General features: G+C 46.8%; 1 protein-coding gene across 2 annotated transcripts in view; it reads left to right on the top strand.

Annotated features, from left to right (window-relative positions):
• The window catches only part of VPS8 (VPS8 subunit of CORVET complex), a 215049-nt gene that overhangs the window by 988 nt on the left and 193441 nt on the right, over positions 1-20620 (top strand). The window contains exons 2-4 of one of the 2 annotated variants that reach the window (XM_084801736.1): positions 11474-11544; positions 11640-11807; positions 12775-12843. In XM_084801736.1, the coding sequence (XP_084657862.1) occupies positions 11655-11807; positions 12775-12843 (222 nt within the window). In that variant the 5' untranslated portion in view covers positions 11474-11544; positions 11640-11654. Of the gene's footprint in view, positions 1-11473; positions 11808-12774; positions 12844-20620 lie in introns of both variants that reach the window. The other variant, XM_084801735.1, reaches the window with a different exon arrangement.

The raw sequence follows: 20620 nt of genomic DNA, 5'->3' as shown, positions 1-20620 counted from the left end.
GCGGTTCTGTTTGAACTGTTGCGCTTTGTATGGTTGAAGTGACTGAGCCCTGTGAGAAATTTCCTTACAGACCCTCCAGCGGAATGAGATGATTTTTTTTTTCCTTTATATTTTTCCTTTGTAATTGGACTGTTGGCAGCCGGTGAGTACTTTCTGCTTTTCCGAATTTGCAGTAGTTTTGGTGACTCTTTAACGTTGGCCTACTATTCCACAGACATTTTAGCCACTGTGACAGGAGAAGTAAACCCTTTGTGTGTGTGCGTGGTGTGCACTTCCGTGTCTACCTTTTTTGTGACGGTGTGTAAGTGTTCATGTGTGTGCACATGCATGTAGAGCCGGAGGTGTGTGCGGTGCGTGCATGTGCGTGTGCGTGCGTGCGTGCATGTGTGTGTGTGTGTGTGTGTGTGTGTGTGTGTGTGTGAATGCAGGTGTCTCCAGAGTCTGGAGCTGGAGTTACAAGCTGTTGTGAGCTACCTCCTATTGGTGCTGGGAACCAAACTCTGGTCTTATGTAAACGCAGTATATTTTCTTAGCCGCAAAAGCCATCCCTCCTGACCCTCAATTTTATTTTTGATACAAGACTTCTTGCTCTCTGAGTAGCTTGCTGATTCAGTTAGATGTATGAGCTGGTAAGCCTTAGGGGACCCTCTTGTCCCCATCTCTCCATGCTGGGATTACAGGCTCTCGCCACCTTGCTCAGTGTTTTTAATGCAGGGCCTGGGTTATCAATCTGAGGTCCACATATTTGTGCCCCTCTGGCCCTTCACTGACTGAGCCATCTCCCCAGACTTTGCATGTGCGCCACCCAAGGCGCGCATGTGGAGGTCAGAGCACAACCTTCCGCCATTATGTGGGACTCAGATTCAGGTTGTCACCCTTGCATGGAAGAGCTTTGCCTCCTGAGCCATCTTGACGGCTTCTGGCCTTGCTTTTGAGACAGGGTCTCTGACTGCCCTGGAGCCTGATGTGTAGGCTGTGCTGACAGGTCACTGGGCCCCAGGGATCTGTGTGTCTCCACCTCTTCAGTGTTGTGCCGGGATTACAGTTGTGGGCCACAGTTGACCTGGCTTTTTCTGTGAGTTCTGGAAACTTAATGACAGATGTCATCAAATCACTAAACTCAGGTCCTCATGCTAGCATGGCGGACATTGTATTGACTGAGCTGTTTTAACAATTCAGTGTGGTCTTGTCTCCCTGCGCCGCCCCCCCCCCCCCCCCCCCGATGTTTTCTTTGTGTAGACTTGGGTGTCTTGTACACCAGGCTGTCCTTGAACTCAGAGGTCCGCCTGCCTCTGTCTCCTAAATGCTGAGATTAAAGCTGTACACCAGCACTGCCATGTGACCCGTGTGGCCTTTTGGACTTAATGAGCTCTGTTTAACTTTTGATTGATTTGTTTATTAGGTTTCATAGACGTTGGGTGACATCTTTTCTTGACCCACAGTTCCCAGTAACCTTTGTGTATACTCAGGAGGTCAGTTTGCTCTCCGTTAGCCAGGGCCCTGAGTTTTCATTTGGGCTACCTTCGCTGTATATGGCATTGTAGGTGCGTTATGTGTTTGCGTCTTGGACTTCTCACTGTTCATGGCTTCTTGGCCTTAATGTCGGCAATGATTATATTTTTGAAAGTTAGGCCTCTTTCTGTTACAAGTGTCAGAAAATCAATTCAAATCCACTTAAACCAAAAGAGACTTACTGGTTTAAAAATGTGGGAGATGATTGGGTGTCATTATATCAGCCGACTGGGTACTGCTCCCTCTCCCACGAAAGACCCCCAACATCTGGGTCCCCATCTCTGCTTCTCTGATTGCCTCTCATTCTGTTCTGTAACTCTGTGTGAAAAATGGGCTCCCGACAGCCCCCCCAAGCTGGTATACCCTAGAGTTGAGGGAAAACGCTTGCCTTCGGTATTTACAAGTTCTGGGAAGGACCTCGATTCAGACCAGATTGGAGACAGATGTCCTGTGCACACTTTCTGTGCCTGGGCTCCTGGGCACACAGTTGGTGGCGTCGCCAAAGTCACATGGTTGGAGGCTTCCCAAACTGAGCACCTTTGAGACGTTCCGGGGAGACTGACATGCGCTCCTAAGAATCCCAGTGCTGCTGGCATCTGCTCCACGTTGGAGCACAGTGGTGCTTACTGCTGTCAGCACAGATGAAGTCAGTTGCCTTTACATGGCGCATGCATGAGCAGAGATTGAAGAAGGGCAGCAGGTTATCCACTTCCTGTTCCGCTCTCACGTGAAACATGAATGGCATACCCTGGCTGCGTGAATCATACCTTTTCTTTTTTCTTTTTTCCCTCTTTTCTGTAGATAATTGGGTTCCTTTAAATTAAAGAGATAATGATACGTTCCTGCTATTATCATGAACAGGCTGAGTACATGTGAAAAACCATTAAGCCGCTGGAAATCCTGGCGTTCGTGTCATGTTATACAGAAGCTGAAAGATTGTTAAGAACATTCTTTGATTAGAAAAAAAGAAGTCTCCATGATCCAGGAGGGGCGCTCTTAGGAGTACGGTGGTGCCCTAGTTACTTTCTGCGGCTGTGAGGGCTCAAGGCTCTGAACCTTAAAAACAGAACTCTAGGTACCTCAAAGTGTAGCAGTCGGGCAGGGGTGGGCCCGAGTCCGTGGAAGTAAAACTCAGTTGTAATTTGGCTCACTGTGGCACAGATCTCTGTGTACTCTAAGTCAAACGATAGCCTTGAAACGTAGGTAACAGCATCGGTGTGCTTAATTTACAACCCAGGCATTATTCCTCCTTCCCAAATATTGCTTGTCTGTAGTGCGCAAGCCATTAAGCCCAGAGATTTAGAAGTATGGCTCCCTTTTTCTTGCATGGTTGGGGAGAAAAGACAATCACATGGTAAGTTAACCGGTGAATCGGAAGAAGGGAAGTAGCAAGACAGTGCTGAGGAAAACACGCCTTAGCAGGTTGTCACCGAGCCTGCCTGTAGCCCTCGAGTTTGAGAGCCTCGGCTGGGTGCATAGTGAGTTCAAGGCCAGCCTGGGCTCCTAATGAGCTTGAAGCCAGTCTGGGCTTGAGAGTGGAGGAGAGAGGAAGAGAGTTCAAGAGAGCAAAAGAGTGGGAGGGGGAGGGGGTGGGGGGAGGGGCAGGCCCATGCGTGGTTGAGGAAGGAAGGTGGGGCCCAAGCCACAGGTGGACAGCGCACACAAGGAGGGAAGGAAGGAACTTAGATACGCATAGCGGAAAAGGGGTGGGAAGAGGAAGCCTGGTGGGACGGTGGAAACTGTTGTCATGCATACTGGCTGGCCTTGACCTCATAGCAGCGCCTTTGCCTCTGCAGCCTGGGATTACAGTCATGCAGCTCACCATGGCCGATGGCGCAAGCCGCTCCAGGAGGACTGAGTGGAAACAGACTTGTGTGCGGGAGCAGGAAGTAGGGAGCACCCGTGAGGCTGAAGTCCCAGGCTCAGAATCTGGAGTGGTAGTTAGCCTGTAGCTTTGGTGGGCTGCTGAGAAACGGCATCACGCACTAGCTAATAGAAGACAAATACAAATGAACTAGATTGTGGTCTTTTTCCCTCACAAGACAACAGAACAAAGAAGCAGAGGAAGAAATACTTGGATTAGGATGGGCAGAAGCAGCTGGGCACTCAGGAGGCAGAGGCAGGCAGATCACTGCGCGTTTGAGGCCAGCCTGGTCTACAGAATGAATTTTAGGACAGCCAGGGCTACACAGAGAAACCTCATCTCGAGCCCTGACCCCTCTCTCCCCCCCAATAACAAGACAGGCAGAAGCAAAAGTAATTTACCATCGTCTCCTTACCAGGAGCTCATGGCAACTCATTTAAAAAACTTACTTTTAACTGTGATAAGTTGACTAGTAAATCAAAAGAAGGGACGTGTCAAGACAGTGTTTAGGAAAAGATTTCTTAAGCGAGGTGTCCCCAAGCATCCTGTAAGGACTCTCTCAGAAGGAAAAGAACGTTGGCGCATCGCAGACTCCTGGGACCTGGAGGGGGAAGGTGAGCATTAGCTGCAGTCAGAACCTAGTCCAGTGTAGGCCACGTTCTAGAGCCACTGTTATAACGCTGTCATTTCTGTTTATACGATATATTTTTCTCTCTTTCATTAAAAAAAATGGCCCTGGCTGTTAATTTTTGGGAATAACTTTAAGAAGAAACAACCTTGAGAATTGTGAAGATGTTGGACCTTAAGTCTGGACTGTTAGTTTAGCAGCACGTGTGGCAGTCATGTGTCTGTAGTATGTTTGCTATTAGATTAATCAGACTTCTTTCTAGAAGAGCCCAAGACGTGGTGGGTACACCAGCCGACGTTGTCTGGCAGTGCTGTGGTGGGGGAGGCATCCTCTCAAGAACTGTAAAAGCACTGGCTGTGTGAGAGCCCTCCTTGAGAGGACGTCATGAGCAGTTCACTGTCAGCCTAGTGCTGGCTTGCTGCCCTGTGAGACCCGACACAGTGCCTCCCCAGCTGTGGGGAGGTTAGCATGTTATCACTGCTCTACAAGCGGAGAGGAAGAGCTTGCTCAACGTATGAAAGCCAGCGCCGACTGTGCTGTTTCAGAACTTTGAGATGTGGCCAGAAAGAAGCAAATTAATTGAAATTTGTTAACCATAATCATTTACCATCAGACATTCGGTGACTTAAAACAACACAGGCTTATTGTTTTAGTTCTGTAGTTGTCTTAGGGTTTTGTTGCTGTTAAGAGACACCATGACGAAGGCAACTCTTATAAACAAGAACATCTAATTGGGGCTGGCTTACAGTTTCAGAGGTTCAGGAAGCAGTGTGCAGGCAGACACGGTGCTGGGGGAGCTCAGAGTGGAATTGCACACTGGGCAGAGCTTGAGCGTGTATAGGACCCCAAGCTCCCGCCCCCACAGTGACACACTTCCTCCAACAAGACCACACCTACTCCAGCCAGGCCACACCTCCTAACAGTGCCACTCCCCATGAGCCAAGCATTTAAACAGTCTGTCAGGGCTGTTTCTATTCAAATCATCACAGTAGTTCATAGTTATAACTTGTCTTAATAGGATTAAGGTGTCAGGAGGGGCCTTTGGCTTTAGAGTCTCAGGAGAGAGTCTGTTTTGTTGACTGTCTGCTTTCTCTGGCTCCTGATGTCTTTCCTTCAGCCGCAGAGTCTGCAGTGTAGTGTTTCTGTGACCTTGTTTCTGTTGTCAATTGCTTTCCTTGACTATGACAGTCTTTTGCCTCCATCTACTATTAAAGACCCCTTGGCTTATGTTGGGGGCGCTTGGATAATCCAGTCTGAGGTCCCCATCTCCAGGTCCTTAGTTACATCAGAAAGTCCCCTGTGTCATAGAAACTGTATTTACAGCGTCCTGTAATTAAGATAAGACAGTCATCATCATATGCCTACCATGTGCTTCCTCCCACCAGTGTGTGCAGGTGTACCTACCCATGTATGTGCATGCACACATGCATGTTTGTGTTTGTGCATGCTCATGTGTGTGTGTGTGTGTGTGTGTGGTCTGTATGTGTTCATATGTGTGTGGAGGTAAAAGATTAACGTCCTGTGTCTTCCCCTGTCCCTCCCCTCTGTAGTTTTTGAGACAGAGTCTCTCCCTTGAGCCTGGAGCTCATCAGTTTGGTTAGACCAGCTGTCCCACAAGCCTTAGGGATCCTCCTGTCTTTGCCCCCTGCCCCCAAGCACCCCTACAGCTTAGGATCACAGGCATATGCCACTGTGCCCAGCTTTTCATGTGGGTGCTGGGGATCCAGACTCAGGCCCTCATGTTTCAAGGCAGGCACTTTGCTGACTGAGCCATCAACCCAGCCTCTGTATTCATTTCTGAAAATTAGCACAAGTTGCTCTAATGACCTTTAAAAAGTCAGCATGGCTGGGTAGTGGTGGTGCACACCTTTAATCCCAGCACTTGGGAGGCAGAGGCAGATGGATCACTGTGAGTTCAAGGCCAGTCTGGTCTACAAAGTGAGTCCAGGACAGGCAAGGCTACACAGAGGAACCCTGCCTCAAAAAACTAAAAAAAAAAAAGTCAACATGGTAGCTGGGCATGGTGGCGCATGACTTTAATCCCAGCACTCGGGAGGCAGAGGCAGGGTGCGTTCGAGGCCAGCCTGGTCTATAAGTGAGTCTAGGACAGCCAAGGCTACACAGAGAAACCCTGTCTTGAAAAAAAAAACACAAAACAACAACAACAAAAGCTACCATGGTGACATTTGTATCAGCCAATTGACTTCAGTGGGAATATTTGCTTACACACACATACACACACACACACACACACACACACACACACACCCCATATAACAAGAATGGGTGACAAAGGACCTGAAGATGAGGAAGTAGTTGAGTTCCTTAGTGGAAACTGAGAGTGGTGTTGAAGTGAAACGGGGCCAAGCATGATTGCAGAGCGAGTTAGAGCAAGCGCATCCACAGTGTAATAACCCAGGGTGCAGATGGCTTGGCTAGGGTCTTGCTAGTCTCAGACCAAACTGCTCATTGGTCAGAAGATATGAGCGATGTTTACAAAACTGCTGATCTTGATTCAGAGGAACTTGTAAAGGATAATGTGTTATTTCTTGGAAATTGCTGTGTCTAGGCTTCCTTCTCAGTGTTTTACAGTCGGTGTATCCTTTATTACCAGGAATCGCACTCTTCTGTTAGAGCTCCCAGGAGTCCTGAGGCCCCAGAGAGGAGGGAGACCGTGGGGAGGGAGGGAGGGAGGGGGCGAGGGAGGGAGGGAGGCGAGGCAGGAGGGGTAGGTGTGAAGGGGAGTGGGCACCCTGGTCAGTGCAGCCACGCTGCCAGGCGCTGTGGGCAGAACTGACTTGGAAAACTAGAACCTGGATTCTCTTTCTCCCTACCAGCACTTGTTAAAAGGTTGCTTTCCTTCTCGCTGGGGAGTGCGGGCCTAGAATAAGAGTTCTGCCGGTAGCAGTGGGTTGCCAGCGGCAGACGTGAAGCTGCCATCTTAGCTGACAGGTGGTCTGTAACTTCTGTCTAAAAGAGGGCTACTCGGACCCCCTCTCCCTGTCCTGTTTATATTTGGCAGCCTCCACAGAAAATGCCACCGGAAGGAACGCTTCCCAGAATGGAGACGTGCCCTTCCGGGGAAGCAATACAGACAACACAGATGTTCACGCTGCTCCACTTACAGATGTAGAAATAAAAGGTTCAGAGCAACCAGATTGCCCAAAATCACAGATAGGGGCTGGTAACGTCTAGATTGAAACCTGATGCGCTCATGCGCACGCAGCCGCCGGAGAACGCTCAGTCAGTCCTTCTCAGGCTCCATCTGCCTTGTTGTTGTTTTTTTTCTTTTTCTTTTAAAGTATTTATTTATTTATTTATTTATTTATTTATTTATTTATTTTGTGTGGAGAAAAAGGAAGAGGGAGAAGAGGAGGGAAATAGAGGGGGGAACTGAGATAGTGGGAGGGAGGGGAGGAGGGAGAGGGTGGATGACCAAGTGAGCCCAGTCAGTTCCCTGACTGAAGTGAGGACACGGTTAAGGAGTTGGCCTTCCCTTCTACCTTGCTCAGGCAGAGGCTCCTGTTTCTGCCGCTGTGTCTTCCAGGCCAGCTGCCTGCGAGCTCCCAGGTGATTCTGTAACTTCTCATCTCACTATATGAGTTTGGAAATTACGAATGTGTTTCACCATATCTGGCTTTACAATTAAAAAGTGCATCTATTTCTTGCCAGGAGGCACGCATATGCGGCAGCACATATGTGGGGTCAGAGGACAACGCGGAGTCAGTTCTGTCCTTCCACCATTGTTCCGGGCAGTGAACTCAGGTCATCAGGCTTGTGCGGAAGCGCTTTTATTGCCTGAGATGGTTCAGCCAGCAGGCTGCCTATCTGTCTCTCTGTCACTGTCTGTCTTAGTTAAAGCTGCAGAAGTACCTAGCTCCAGTCGGTACCTCTGTAACACAACCCTTAAACCTAAGGTTCAGGGAACATCACAGGAGAGAGGGCGTAAAGACTGTAACAGCAAGGGGCTGGGGACAAGCGTACTTGCTATTCTTGCAGAAAAGCTGGGTTCTGTTCCCAGCACCCACATGGCAGCCCACAGCTGCCTCTTAATTCCAGTTCCAGGAGTTTAGAGCCCTCTTCTGGCCTGTGAGGGAACTGCATGCACATGGTGCACAGGTGTACATGTAGTCAAAACATACACATAAAATAAAAAAATACATCTTTAAAAAAAAAAAGGGGGCTTGTAAGTTCTAGATGACCAGGATGCCTGATGTAAGATTGTTTCATATAACATGATGGGGATGTTACACTTGAAATATTAATAATATGGTTGTGTAGTAAGACCACACTAGAGCACATGCCAGTGGGGATGGGGGAAGTCCACACGGCCCACCCACTCCTAGATAAAGGACTATCTTCAGGCATGAGCCCTGGATAGGTTGTCTAACCCTAAGTGTCAGTCCTAAACACAATGTACATGTAAGTTACACTAATTACTTAGTGGGTTGCATGTGTGTGTGTGTGTGCGCACGCACACATGTGCTTATGTATGTGTGTGTATGTGCATATGCATGCATGCTAGGAATGGAAGAGAAGATATTGGGCATACTAGGCAGATAATCTTTTTCTCCTATTGGTGGAGGCAGAAGGATCACAGGGGCTTTCAGCTCTCAGTCTGTCTGGGAAACGCAGACCTTGAGGGAGAGCGCGCCTCAGAGGACGAGACGCAGAGTAGTAGAGGAGGACACTCGATGCACTCTCTGGCCTCTGCTCATGCTCATAGGCCCGGTGCCCTGTCACACGCACACACACTCAGACAGTGTACAGACATAAGTAAACAGCTCTTTAAAAAGCCAGGTTTTCTCAATGGCCCAGCAGCTGCTCTGTTAGTTACTCTTCTATAGTCATAAAGCCCCTCAGTGAGGACAACTTACAGAAGGGTTTACTTAGGGTTATGGCTCCAGAGAGAAAAGAGTCCATCAGGGCGGGAAGTGTGTACTGGGAGTGGCCCCTGCCTCAGTGATGTATGCTAAAGTGAGGCCATACCCCCTAAGCCTCCCCAAAGAGTGCCACCATCTAGGGACCAAGCGTTTAATGCCTGAGACTGTGAGGGGCGTTTCTGAGTGAAACCACTGCAAGTGTTAACCTTTCTTTCACCAACAGTTTTAATAATAAGTACTAACTTATTATATAAGTTTACTGTGGAGCCAAGGCCTGGTGGGAATGGTGTTTGTTCCCTCTGAGCACTGTGTGGTATGAAGGAACTTGACACAGAGCTTTGCTATGGTTGTCCCCTCTTATTCTTAGGGGAGACATTCAGAGATACCTCAGGCAGTGCCTGGGTCTGCACGTGCTGTGCTGGAGTCGGTTAGGTAGCGTGGGGATGGCTCAGGCGCCCTCTTACGCAAAACTTTGGACATTTAAGTCCCTCATGTAAGACAGTTACTCACATCCATCCTTCTGTGTAGTTTAAACCATCTCTAAGTTGCTTATAATATCTTGCACTGTAAGAATAGTTGCTGTGGTGCACTGTTGAGGGGACAGTGATGGCTGAAATGCCTGTATGTTTAGCTCAGAAACATTTTAAAAATTCTTGTTGTTTATTTTATTTTATTTTAAGACAAAGCCTCACTGTGAAGGCCTGGTAGGCTGGAGAATTTACCATGTACACCAGGCTGCCCTTGAACTCACAGGGATCTGCCTGCCTCTGCCTCATGAGTGCTGGGATTAAAGGCACAGACCACCATGCCCAGCTTCAGAAACAATTTTAAAAAGTGATTTTGATTCATGGTTGATTTGTATTGACATAGAACCTATGGGTAAGGAGAGCCAACCACATACACAATATTTCTTTTGTAAGTCCATGACTAAACTAAACTATGAGGGTTTAGTTTATAAATTAGGCATGATATAAGATTAATAACAATAGTAACATAGAAAAAATATCCTATAGTAAAAGTTGAGTGACTACAGCCTGTTAACACATCTTTCTTAGATTCTCTTTCTGTGATGCTGTATCTCAACAGACTTATAAGTTGGGAGCTTTTACTATTTCCCTTAAAGGAAACAGTTGGTGGCTTCTTTGGCATTGCCGCCATTACTACTCTTGTGCTTTGGGGTCCTTGTTAAGTAACACAGGAGTTACTTTGAGAGAAGCCTTCGATATTGTGAAACTTGATCTGATAACCAAGACAGGCACTGACTGGCTAGCAGAAGGGCAGCAAGGGTTGCACAGAGGGGTAACCACATCCCCAGTGGGATGGAGCAGGGCGGTGCCGCCTTCTCCCCACACCATGCCCAGTAGCACATGACTCAGTCACGAATCTTGGGATCTTCCCTTTAGCATGCTTAGCTCATGAGTGATGGAAAACTGGAAGCGCAAAAGTAAACTGGGTATAGGAAGGGCATCGCACTGTGGCAAACACCTTGGTTAGGGAACAGAACGGTGGTTAATTTTTCTGTTATTACTATGGATTATGGTTTTTGGTCATGTTTTTATTCTACACCGACAAAGGTGAGCAGACTGAAAAATCTGACCACTTGTAGTCTAATTGAAACATAATCTAAAGAGATTTAAAGTAAAATTTAAGTATAAAACTTTTTTGTTTTGTTTTGTTTTTTGAGACAGAGTTTCTCTGTGTATCCTGGGCTGTCCTGGAGCTCACTTTGTAGACCAGGCTGGCCTCAGATTCAGAGTTCTGTCTGCTTCTGCCTCCTGAGTACGGGATCAAAGGCGTGTGCCAACACTGCCCAGCTAACATTAAACCTACAGTGCTTTAAAAAACATAGTTTCTAGAAATGAACATTTTCCAGGTTTACCAGTTAGTTAGTTAGTTTGTTTATTTATTTACTTATTTGAGACGGGTTGGTTTCTCTATGTAGCCCTGGCTGTCCTGGAACTCACTCTGTAGACCAATCTGGCCTGCTTCTGCCTCCCAAATGTTAGGATTATAGTCATGTGCCACCACCGCCCAACAAGTTTATCTTTTTTTTCTTCATATATAATACAAAGTCTTGTTGTTTTGAGCTGTGAAATATACAGAAAAATGTATACATTTCTAGATTTCTTAAGTATTTCATTCTTTCCTAAAGACAGCCATGTTTTTCTGTGACCGGCTTTGTGTAAGTATTTTATCCTAGGGTCACTGCTGACTCCACCTTGTAAATCAGCTCTTGGTTTGCTATTAAATAGCTAAGTGTCTTCCCTGGGGGGTTTATGCTCACCCGGCCCACAGTTGGAGCCAATCAAGCCGGTGCATATGGTTCCCGCCAGGGGCGCTGGAGAGCTGCCCTGAGGTCCTGGAAGAAAAGGGTGGCGTTAACTGGACGTTTTGGCACCAGATTGCCCTCTGGCTGCAGGTATAGAAATCGGCTTTGAGTTTCATGCCATTGTCACTTGTCTTATGACTTGGGTGGAGGCCCCAGTGCCATACCTCTTCAATTCTGACCTAAGCTTTCCCCTTTGTGTTCCCATAGGAACCCTCCACTCACATCCTAACTCCATCCCCTCTCTTTTTTTCTGGCAGACAAACAGATGACCAAGTACAGTCTCACCAAGGATTTCTCTGGAGTGTCCATCCGAGAAGAGGATGTCTAGGTAACACCAGCTACCTCCCAAAGGCTTCATCATTTGATGTCCTCAGTCCAAGGCCAAAAGCAAGAAACATAATTTTTCGGATTGGTTGAATACAGCTATTGAGATCAAATATGGAAAGTGAACCAGGCCCGGAGAACGCGGAACAGAACCTGTGTGCCAGCGCTGCGGAGGAAGAATTGAACAAGTCTTTCAACTTAGAAGCTTCTCTTTCAAAGTTCTCTTACATAGATCTGGATAAGGAGCTGGAGTTCAAAAATGATCTGGTAAAAGCTTAACTTTTGTCAAGTGATGATTTTGAGCAAAACTTGGGTTAGTGTGTTTTATGACCCAAATACCCTGAACCTGTCGTTTCTGCATGCCTAGTTAGCAGGAGCCTGTACAGTTTTACGAGGGCCCATCAATCTTCCTTGCGAGGTCTGTTACCGTTTACCGAGCACTCTGGTGGTGTCCTTTGAGCTCCATGCTGGTAATCCACTCTGGATGGCACTGGTGAGCAGCTGTGCTCAAGGCCTCTGAGCTGATGGGAGTATTAGAATTCTTACCTCGCACCTTGTCTGCTTGCTTTCTTGATTGAATAGCAGTGGTTTCTCTGACTGTAAGAGTATTTAAGGCCAGGTGTGGAGGTGCATGCCTTTAATCCCAGCCCAGAGTTCAAGGCCAACCTGGTCTACAAAGGGAGTCTAGGACATCCAGGGCTCTTACACAGAGGAAAAAAAAAAGAGTATATAGTGACAACTTTTAAAACTTACTCAGCCCTTACCACGAAAGAACCAAGTCTAAACTCAGGAGAGGAGAGTCTGGCATGAGCTGTGGTGTTTTGTCATCCTAAGAAAGGAGGTAAAAAAGTCAGTCCTTCAAATTTCTAGAAAGGAATAGGGCTGTCAGAGTGGCACAGTCAGGGGGACCCTCGCCTTGAGAGGCACTGGATGTGTGGGGTAGGGATTACTGGGTTGATTGTGTGGTCCAGTCAGTGGGGAGCATGCCTTTGACAGTGGGTCTAGTTGTTTAAAACATCTCACAGCCAGGCATGGTGGCACTCGCCTGTTATCCCAACACCCGGGGAAGCAGAGGTAGGCGGATCTCTGTGAGTTCGAGGCCAGCCTGGTCTACAAAGTGAGTCCAGGAGACTCAAGGCTACACAGAGAAACCCTGTGTAGGAAAAACCAATTAAAAAAAATCTCACAATTACAAGGGGGAAAGTCTCATGAGAACTTTAATGTTTTTATTTAGATTGACGACAAGGAGTTTGATATTCCTCAAGTAGACACCCCTCCAACCCTGGAAAGCATACTGAACGAGGTAGGTGAGCATTACTCAACATTGTCTGCAGTGACAATTTTGGAGTTTTGGTTTCTTTAAAAACACAGGAGTAGGGGCTAGAGAGATGGCTCAGTGGTTAAGAGCATTGTCCTGCTCTTGCAAAGGACCTGGGTTCAATTCCCAGCACCCACATGGCAGTTTATAACTGTATATAACTCCAGTTTCAAGGGATCTGACACCCTTATACCAATGCACATAAAACATTTTTTTTTAAAAACCCCAGGAATATTATAAAAATGTGCTTTTGTTTTAATGTCCAGTGTGGGGCTGTAGGGCTGCTTCGGACTGCCTGCAGCAGCTGACTGTGATCTGCCTCGTGCCTTAGCAGAAGCGTGGTTTTGCCAGCTGCAGACAATTTCTGCGATTGTGTAACATTTGGGATTCTGGGAACGTTTCAGAGGGTATATAAATGCTAGGGTTCTGTGGGTGGGTTGGTGGTGGTTGTTGGTCATTCAGGGGGGTTGGTTGCAATTTTTTAGTAGTCATGCTTGAAGAAGAAACAAGAAGAAAGAAATTAAGATTCAAGGATCCCCCCCCATCCTCCTTTCTCTTCTATCCAGCTACAACTACCACTTTGTGGCATTAATTTTTCATACATTTTGGGTTAATTACAGTGTGTATTTGGATGTATATTGTCCAGTACGGTGGCCACTAGCTACGTGTGTCAACTTAAAATTTGTGTTAATTACAGTTAACTAATATTTCAGATTCTTAGTTGTACAAAGTCGGTTCCAGGGGCTCAGCAGCCATGTGTGGCTAGTGGCTACCACAGTATTCAGCACAGACTCATAGTATCTTCATCAGAGCAGAGTACTTTGTTGGTCAGCGTTGGGCTAGATTTTGAACTTCTCAAGGGTGTAAACCACTTCTTGTTCCTCTTTTGCCTTTGTGCCCAGCTGTTCTGTTACCCTTCTGGGGGTTCATGAACAGAAGTGCATTCACCTGAGATACGGTACCAGTCATAGACCAAGACTCTACACAGGTCCAACTTGGTGAGCCAGTGAGTTTATTTGGCTAAGTTTTAAGAGAACGCATGTCTCAAATACAGTTATATCATAGCATCCCTCATGGAAGCGGTCTTACAGGGGTCCTGCCTTTGGTCTATTCGTCCGGGTTCTCTAGAGAAACAGAACTTAGAGAATGGTTGTGTGTGTGTGTGTGTGTGTGTGTGTGTGTATGAGAGAGAAGAGAGAGAGAGAGAGAGAGAGAGAGAGAGAGAGAGAGAGAGAGAGATTAATTGATTAGAATGGCTCTTTCCAGCTAGTCCAACAGTGGGTGATTACCAACTGAAGGTTCAAGAATCCAGTAGGTGTTTAGTTCACCAGGCTGGATGTCTCGGCTGCTCTTCAGTAGATGCCAGAATCCTGAAGAAGTAGGCCCCTGCCACTGAAGGAGTGGACTTGCGGCCATTGAGAGCGAGAGCAAGCGGCCAAAGAGCAAGCTTCCTTCTTCCTTGTCTTTTATACAGGCTGCCAGCAGAGGCAGGCTATGGTAGATTGTGGGCATACTAAAGGTGGATCTTCCCTTCTCAAAAGATCTGGATTAAAAATGGGTTTTCTCACTTCAAATAATTAATTAAGAAAAAGAAAAAATCCTTCACAGGCCAGCCACTTGGGTTTTAGTTAATTCCAGATGTAGTCAGGTTGACAACCAAGAACAGCCACCACATTTGTCTTTCTACCTCCTATATACTATTGGACCTTTCGCAACTGCATGCAGCTGTGAGGCAGGAAAGCCCTGTGGGTGGAACCCAGCTGTGGCGGTTTGAATGCGAATGACCCCTATAAGCACCTGTATTTGAATTTGTGGTCCTCAGTTGGTGGCACTGTTTGGGAAGGATTAGGAGGTGTGGCCTTGTTGGGGTAGGTGTGTCACTGGGGGGTGGGCTTTGAGGTTTCAAAAGCTACTGTGCTCCCTACCACTATGATCACGGACTCTTATCTAATCCTCTGAAAATGTAAGCTCCCCCCCACCACACCCCCATAAACTCTTCTATGAGTTGCCTTGGTCACAGTGTCTTATCACAATAGAGCAGTTACTAAGATACCAGGTGCGGATCTGGTGACGCTCTGTCGCTTTTTGCTCTATAATCGCAGAGCCAGGGTTATCTCTGCTCGTGATGGCAATGGCATGGCCATGTGTCCCCTGAGGTGAAAGCTGTACTGCAGCGCTGCACTCCGTCCTGTGGTTCTTACGTGCTCTCTTCCTCTTCTCCCACTATACCATCTGAGCGTTGGAAGGGGTGACAGCATACCACAGCAACAGCCACTTAATTCCCACAGTTTGATCATTGAGTTCTCTGCGAGTGACCCGTCCCATTGCTAATAGCCTTCCTTTGTAACCAAGGCCATCAGTAGTTAGAAATAGATGTCTAGAAGGCAGTTGACAGGCACATCATACCCATCTCACAGAGTAATCGCAGTAGCCTGCCCCGGCTCTGCCATCTCCCCCTTGGCCTACAGTACGAAACACACTGCTGTGGCATATGTCATTTACAAAGCACTTGGTTGTCCTGTAGCAGCCATACCATTAGTGTCATCTAACAATTTAGCAAGGTAGAGGGAATAGGGAGAAGGGCAAGGCCTGCCAGAGTCATGTCTGCCTTGCCCCGGCCGTCTAGAGTCCCCTCACAGAGCACGCGGCATCTCCAGCTCTCATCTAGTGTGCAACAAAAGCACAGGCCTTATGGCCTGTGGGAGTCGCAGGGATTTCTCTGGACAACAATTTTAGGGAGATAATCCACTCACAAAGGATGCCTTTTCCCAGTGACCTTGTATAGCTTTGGGGATCGACCTAACCGGGGCAATGGTGAAGGAAGAAGCCACAGTCACAGAAAGAGAACGCTGAGGTGAGGTGCGCAGTGTGCCCTGACGGAGATGCACCAGCAGCAGCCGGGAACCTCAGCGCGTTCGTTTTCTGCATCTGGGTTGAGGCAGGCTTGTTAGATACAGCTGAGAAGGGGCAGCCATAGCTCATAGCGGTAGGGGTCTCTGCAGGGCTTAGTCTCAGGCTGCACACACTGTCAACGCCCACAAGGACCTGAGGAAGGCTTGTCCTTTGCATGGGTCTGGGGCCCTGGGACCCTTGACATGGCCATCCTGTGTGAGCACTACACATCCACTCAGGACCCCACCCACTCCCCACACCTACCTTCTGCTTTGTTTGGTTGGTTGTTTGGTTTTTTCAAGACAAGGTTTCTCTGTGTAGCCTTGGCTGTCCTGGACTCAGTTTTGTAGACCAGGCTGGCCTCGAACTCACAGCAATCTGCCTGCCTCTGCCTCCCAAGTGCTGGGATTAAAGGCGTGTGCCAGTACTGCCCTGCTTGTTTGTTTGTTTTTAACTACTCTCCGAGATGCTTTTTCAGACCCGTAAGACATTCCATGGTCAGCTTCACACCTCATGCAATGAAGCTTTTTACAGAGGGTAGGCAGATCACTGTCCTTTCCAAGCAAGTGCTGGTGCTAGTTGATTTTGGGATTCTGGCTGTTAAGGGGATACTAAATAAAAAATAAAACATTAGCAAAGTCTGGTACAACATGAAAAGATCCAGTGAGTTGCTTATGTCAGAAGAGAAATATTGGGTACCATGGTGTGGATGGGGATACCACCTCAGTTTAGCTCTGTAACCCATAGCCATTTTGCATAAGTCATTTCACTTCCTTACCCTAGGCACTCCATGGGGCCACTGTGCATCTTCCTACCTTCCAGTGAGCCCCCAGTGAGCCTTCCAGTGAGGCTGGTTTACGTTGCTCCGTCCAGCCTTGGTACTAAGACATGGGTGTCCAAGTTATGTTTCTGTTGCTTTGCTAAGCACATAATCAAAAGCTACTTGGGTGGAAAGGGTTTATTTCGGCTGACACTGTGTAGTCCATCACTGAAGGAAGCCTGGGCAGGAACTCAGGGCAGGAACCTGGAGGCGGGAACTGATGCAGAGGCCATGGAGGATGCTGCCTCCTGCCTTGCTCTCCAGGCTCAGGTCCAGCTGCCTTTCTTATACTTTCTAGGACCACTCCCCTGAATTAACAAATGTATTTCCCTCCCTCCCTTTCCTCTCACTTTCTCCCCTCCCTCTCCCTTCCCTCTCTTCCCTCTTATTTACCTCCTCCTCCTCCTTCTCTCTTCCCCTCCCACTCAGGGCCTCATGCGTGCTGCATTCTCGGTCCTTTTGAGACAGGAGGCTGGACAGATGGCGTAAAGATACCTCTTAGCTCTCGGAGAGTTGCATCTCTGTCTGTGCAGTAGGCTTGGATATAGTACTACTGCGTGGTTTACCAGCTACAATCTCTGTGAGCACTGTTGTTTCCTTGTGTGCTGCAGATCGGATCCAGGGTCTTGTGCATTCTGGACAAGCACCCTACCACCGAGCATCTCCTTGACTTAAAAAAAAAAATCAGTTTGATGTTATAATTACTTTGATGGTATTTGACTTTGAAAGTGTTTTATATGATCTGTGTTAAGACTTAAGATGTTTTCAGCTTTTACATTGGTAACTTTGTGCTCTGAAAGAATATCTTGCAGTGAAATGTTGTTAATTAATTTATTTATTAATAGTTATTAACTTCTAACAGAATATTTTATTTAGAGGTAAGGAAATTAATTTTAGCTTGTTTGGTTAAGATAGTTTAAATGCATTCTCATTGGAGCTATCTTACTGAGTATGGAATAAAATTATCTTAATGGACTATGTTCACAGCCTTATTGCACATATTTTTTTAAAGATTTATGTATTTATTATGTATATAGTGCTCTGTCTACATGTACACCTGCACACCAGAAGAGGGCATCAGATCACATTATAGATGGTTGTGAGCCACCATGTGGTTGCTGGGAATTGAACTCAGAACCTCTGGGAGATCAGACAGTGCTCTTAACTTCTGAGCCATCTCTCTAGCCCCCTATGTGCACATCTTTATGTAAACATTGGCAACAAAAATAATGCTCCTTTGGGGCTGGAGAGATATCTCAGCAATCAAGAGCACTTGTTGCCCTGCAGAGGACCTGGGTTCAGTTTCCAGCATCTATATGGTGCCTCATAACCATCCTTACCTGTAGTTCCAAGAGATCCGGTGCCCTCTTGGGACCTCCTTGGACACCAGGAGCGTACATGGTGTATATAGATACACACAAAATACACATAAAATAAAAATAACTAATCTAAAAAGATAATCAATTTAAAAAAAATGTTCCCATGGATGAGACTCGCATTCATCACAGAAGCAAACTGTGCAGGCACAATTCTCCTGTCTCTGAGGAGTGGTAAACACTGCTGACGATTCAGCTCAGCAAGAAGGCAGTGCTGTGTTAGCAAGTGCTGCAGCTCTGAAGGGAAGGCATCCTGGCAGTCAGGAGCCGAGGAGTACCACAAAGTCACTCCGCACACCACACTTCACATAGGAGATTTATTGGGAGGGAAAAGCCCAGGAGGGTGGCTGCCTCTGCGTGGGTGGTCCACAAGCAGCAGGGAACTGGGCAGACAGCAGGCTTTATATAGGGCTTCTTGGGGGCAGAGTTTTTCAGGGTAGAGATTTCCAGAGTGAGGATTGGTGGGATTTCAAGTCCTGAGCTTGGGGCGAGCCTAGGCACTGGTGGATTTTGAGCTCAAGGGCTGGTGGGTTTTCAAAACCTGGAAGTGAACTCTAACGTTTTACCCCACAGTTGTCACCTTGAGTATAATTTGGAGCCTACTGAATTAGGTCTGTGAGTTAGATGCTGGGATTAAATAGTGCCATATGACAGCCTCTGTCCTTGAGAGAGAAATGAGACTTGAGGTTGGGCAGGCTTAGGGAGTGGCAGGTCCATAAGAGATAGAAAGAAAGTAATAAAATCATTGTGAAGACTATCAGGATGGTTATTAAAGGAAATTGTTACCAAATCAAAAAATGGCAGCAGGGTAAATAAGTTTTTCCTCCAGGATACTTATATGTGTATATTCTGTAATGTTGATTTATACCAACCTGAGGGAGGTTGGGAAAAATGGATGTAAGGTGTTTTTATTTTATTTACAAAAATTTTTCCCTAAAATGTTTTTAAAATGGAAAGATAGAAACCTGTGAGACATTGTGGACTTAAGACTTTGAACATGAAATAATAACATTACCAGGCCTTTGAAGTCTTTGACTCTTTGTGTGTGTGTCTATGTCTGTGTGTCTGTCTGTGTCTGTGTGTTACCGGTGATAAAAGCCAGGGCCTCACATGCTAGGCACGTGATCTCCCACTAAGCTCCATTCCCAGACTTAAGATCTGAAGTCTCAATCCTTAGAATGTGAGAGTGTGATGCCGGGACAGCCACAGACAGACCAATTAAATCAGATTCCCACACAGATGATCCTCTAATCTGCAGCAAAGGTGACACCACAACCAACAGTTTCTCTCCAGTAAGCGTATCCGCTCATCTCTCAGATTAATACAGACAGAAAACCACTCCAGATGGGTTACAGAGCTAACTGTGAAAGGGAAAACAGTAAATATTTTGGGATAAACAGGATAATATCAATAATACTAAGTTGGAGGGTACAATCTCTGACATAAACCTTTTTCTTCTGCCTCCTTTCTTCCACTAAACTTGTTCTTTGACCTTGTCATGACCTGCTGTCTTGACCTTACCGTTTCCCAGTCTCAGAGTAATGTTGGGTTCGCTTCGGTCCTGCTGTTGGGTGGCCAGGATGATCTTGTGAGCATCTTCAGTGTGCACACACAATGAATGCATCGTAAGAGTGAAACACAGAGGCACCTGACCAACTGAGCAGCTTACGCAGCAGCATGCACAGCCTGTCCCAGGAGCTCCTCTTGGCCTTCAGCACCCAAGCTAGAGTAATGGTGGTCCCAGCTCCTACTACTGTGGGCTGGTTTGCTTACTTTGAACCTTACACACACACACACACACACACACACACACACACACACACACGCGCACACCCCATAGTGAACGCTTGTGTATGTATGGGTACTTACATATGTGTTCATGGCACACATACCTGTGCCTCCGTTTATTAGTCACCACTACTCTGTCATTCTTTATGTGTGTCATCTACTCATCCTCCTATTCACAGACGTTTAGTAGTTACAGCTGAGCATAGTCTTGTCTTGTGTGCACACAACTGCATTCTCGCATTTTCCTGTGCATGCCCTTCAGAATGTAAGTGGCCATGAATAACTCAGGTTTTGTGAACGCTGCCGCAGGCTACTACTGTGGCGTTTTAATATATTCTTCAGGAGAAATGTGTGAGAGGTCAGGTTGTTCACACCCTTGTTAGCTGTTGTTTTCCTGTGTCCCTCATTGGCCTTTCATTCTTTATGAAAAGTGCATAGTGACTGTAACTTGAATTTCTCTGAAGTTTGATGACATTGGATGCCTTGAAGTGGGTTTTGGCCATTTGGATGTCTCTTCCCACCCTCCCCCTCCCCCCTGCCCCCGCCCCCGCCCCTTTTCCTTTTTAAGGAAGTGGTTTGGGCTGGAGAGATGGCTCAGGGGTGAAGAGCATTATTCGCAGTTCCAGAGGACCTGGGTTCAATTCCCAGCGCCCACATGGCAGCTCACAACTGTCTGTAACTCCAAATCCAGAGGATCTGACACTGTCACACTAATACACATAAAATAAAAACAAAATAAATTATTAAAAAAAGAAAGTGATTTGTGGGAGTTCCTTGTATGTGTCATGCTGCCCACAGCTCTTCTCTTCTTCACTCTGTGTCTTTTCATACCACTAATGGCGTCATCTGATACCCGGAGTTAGTCTCTTAGTTGAGCATTTTAAAC

This window comes from Acomys minous, assembly GCF_964271855.1.
Source record: "Acomys minous genome assembly, chromosome: 11".
Taxonomy (NCBI): Eukaryota; Metazoa; Chordata; class Mammalia; order Rodentia; family Muridae; genus Acomys; species Acomys minous.
This window is presented reverse-complemented; position numbering and strand designations above follow the sequence as displayed.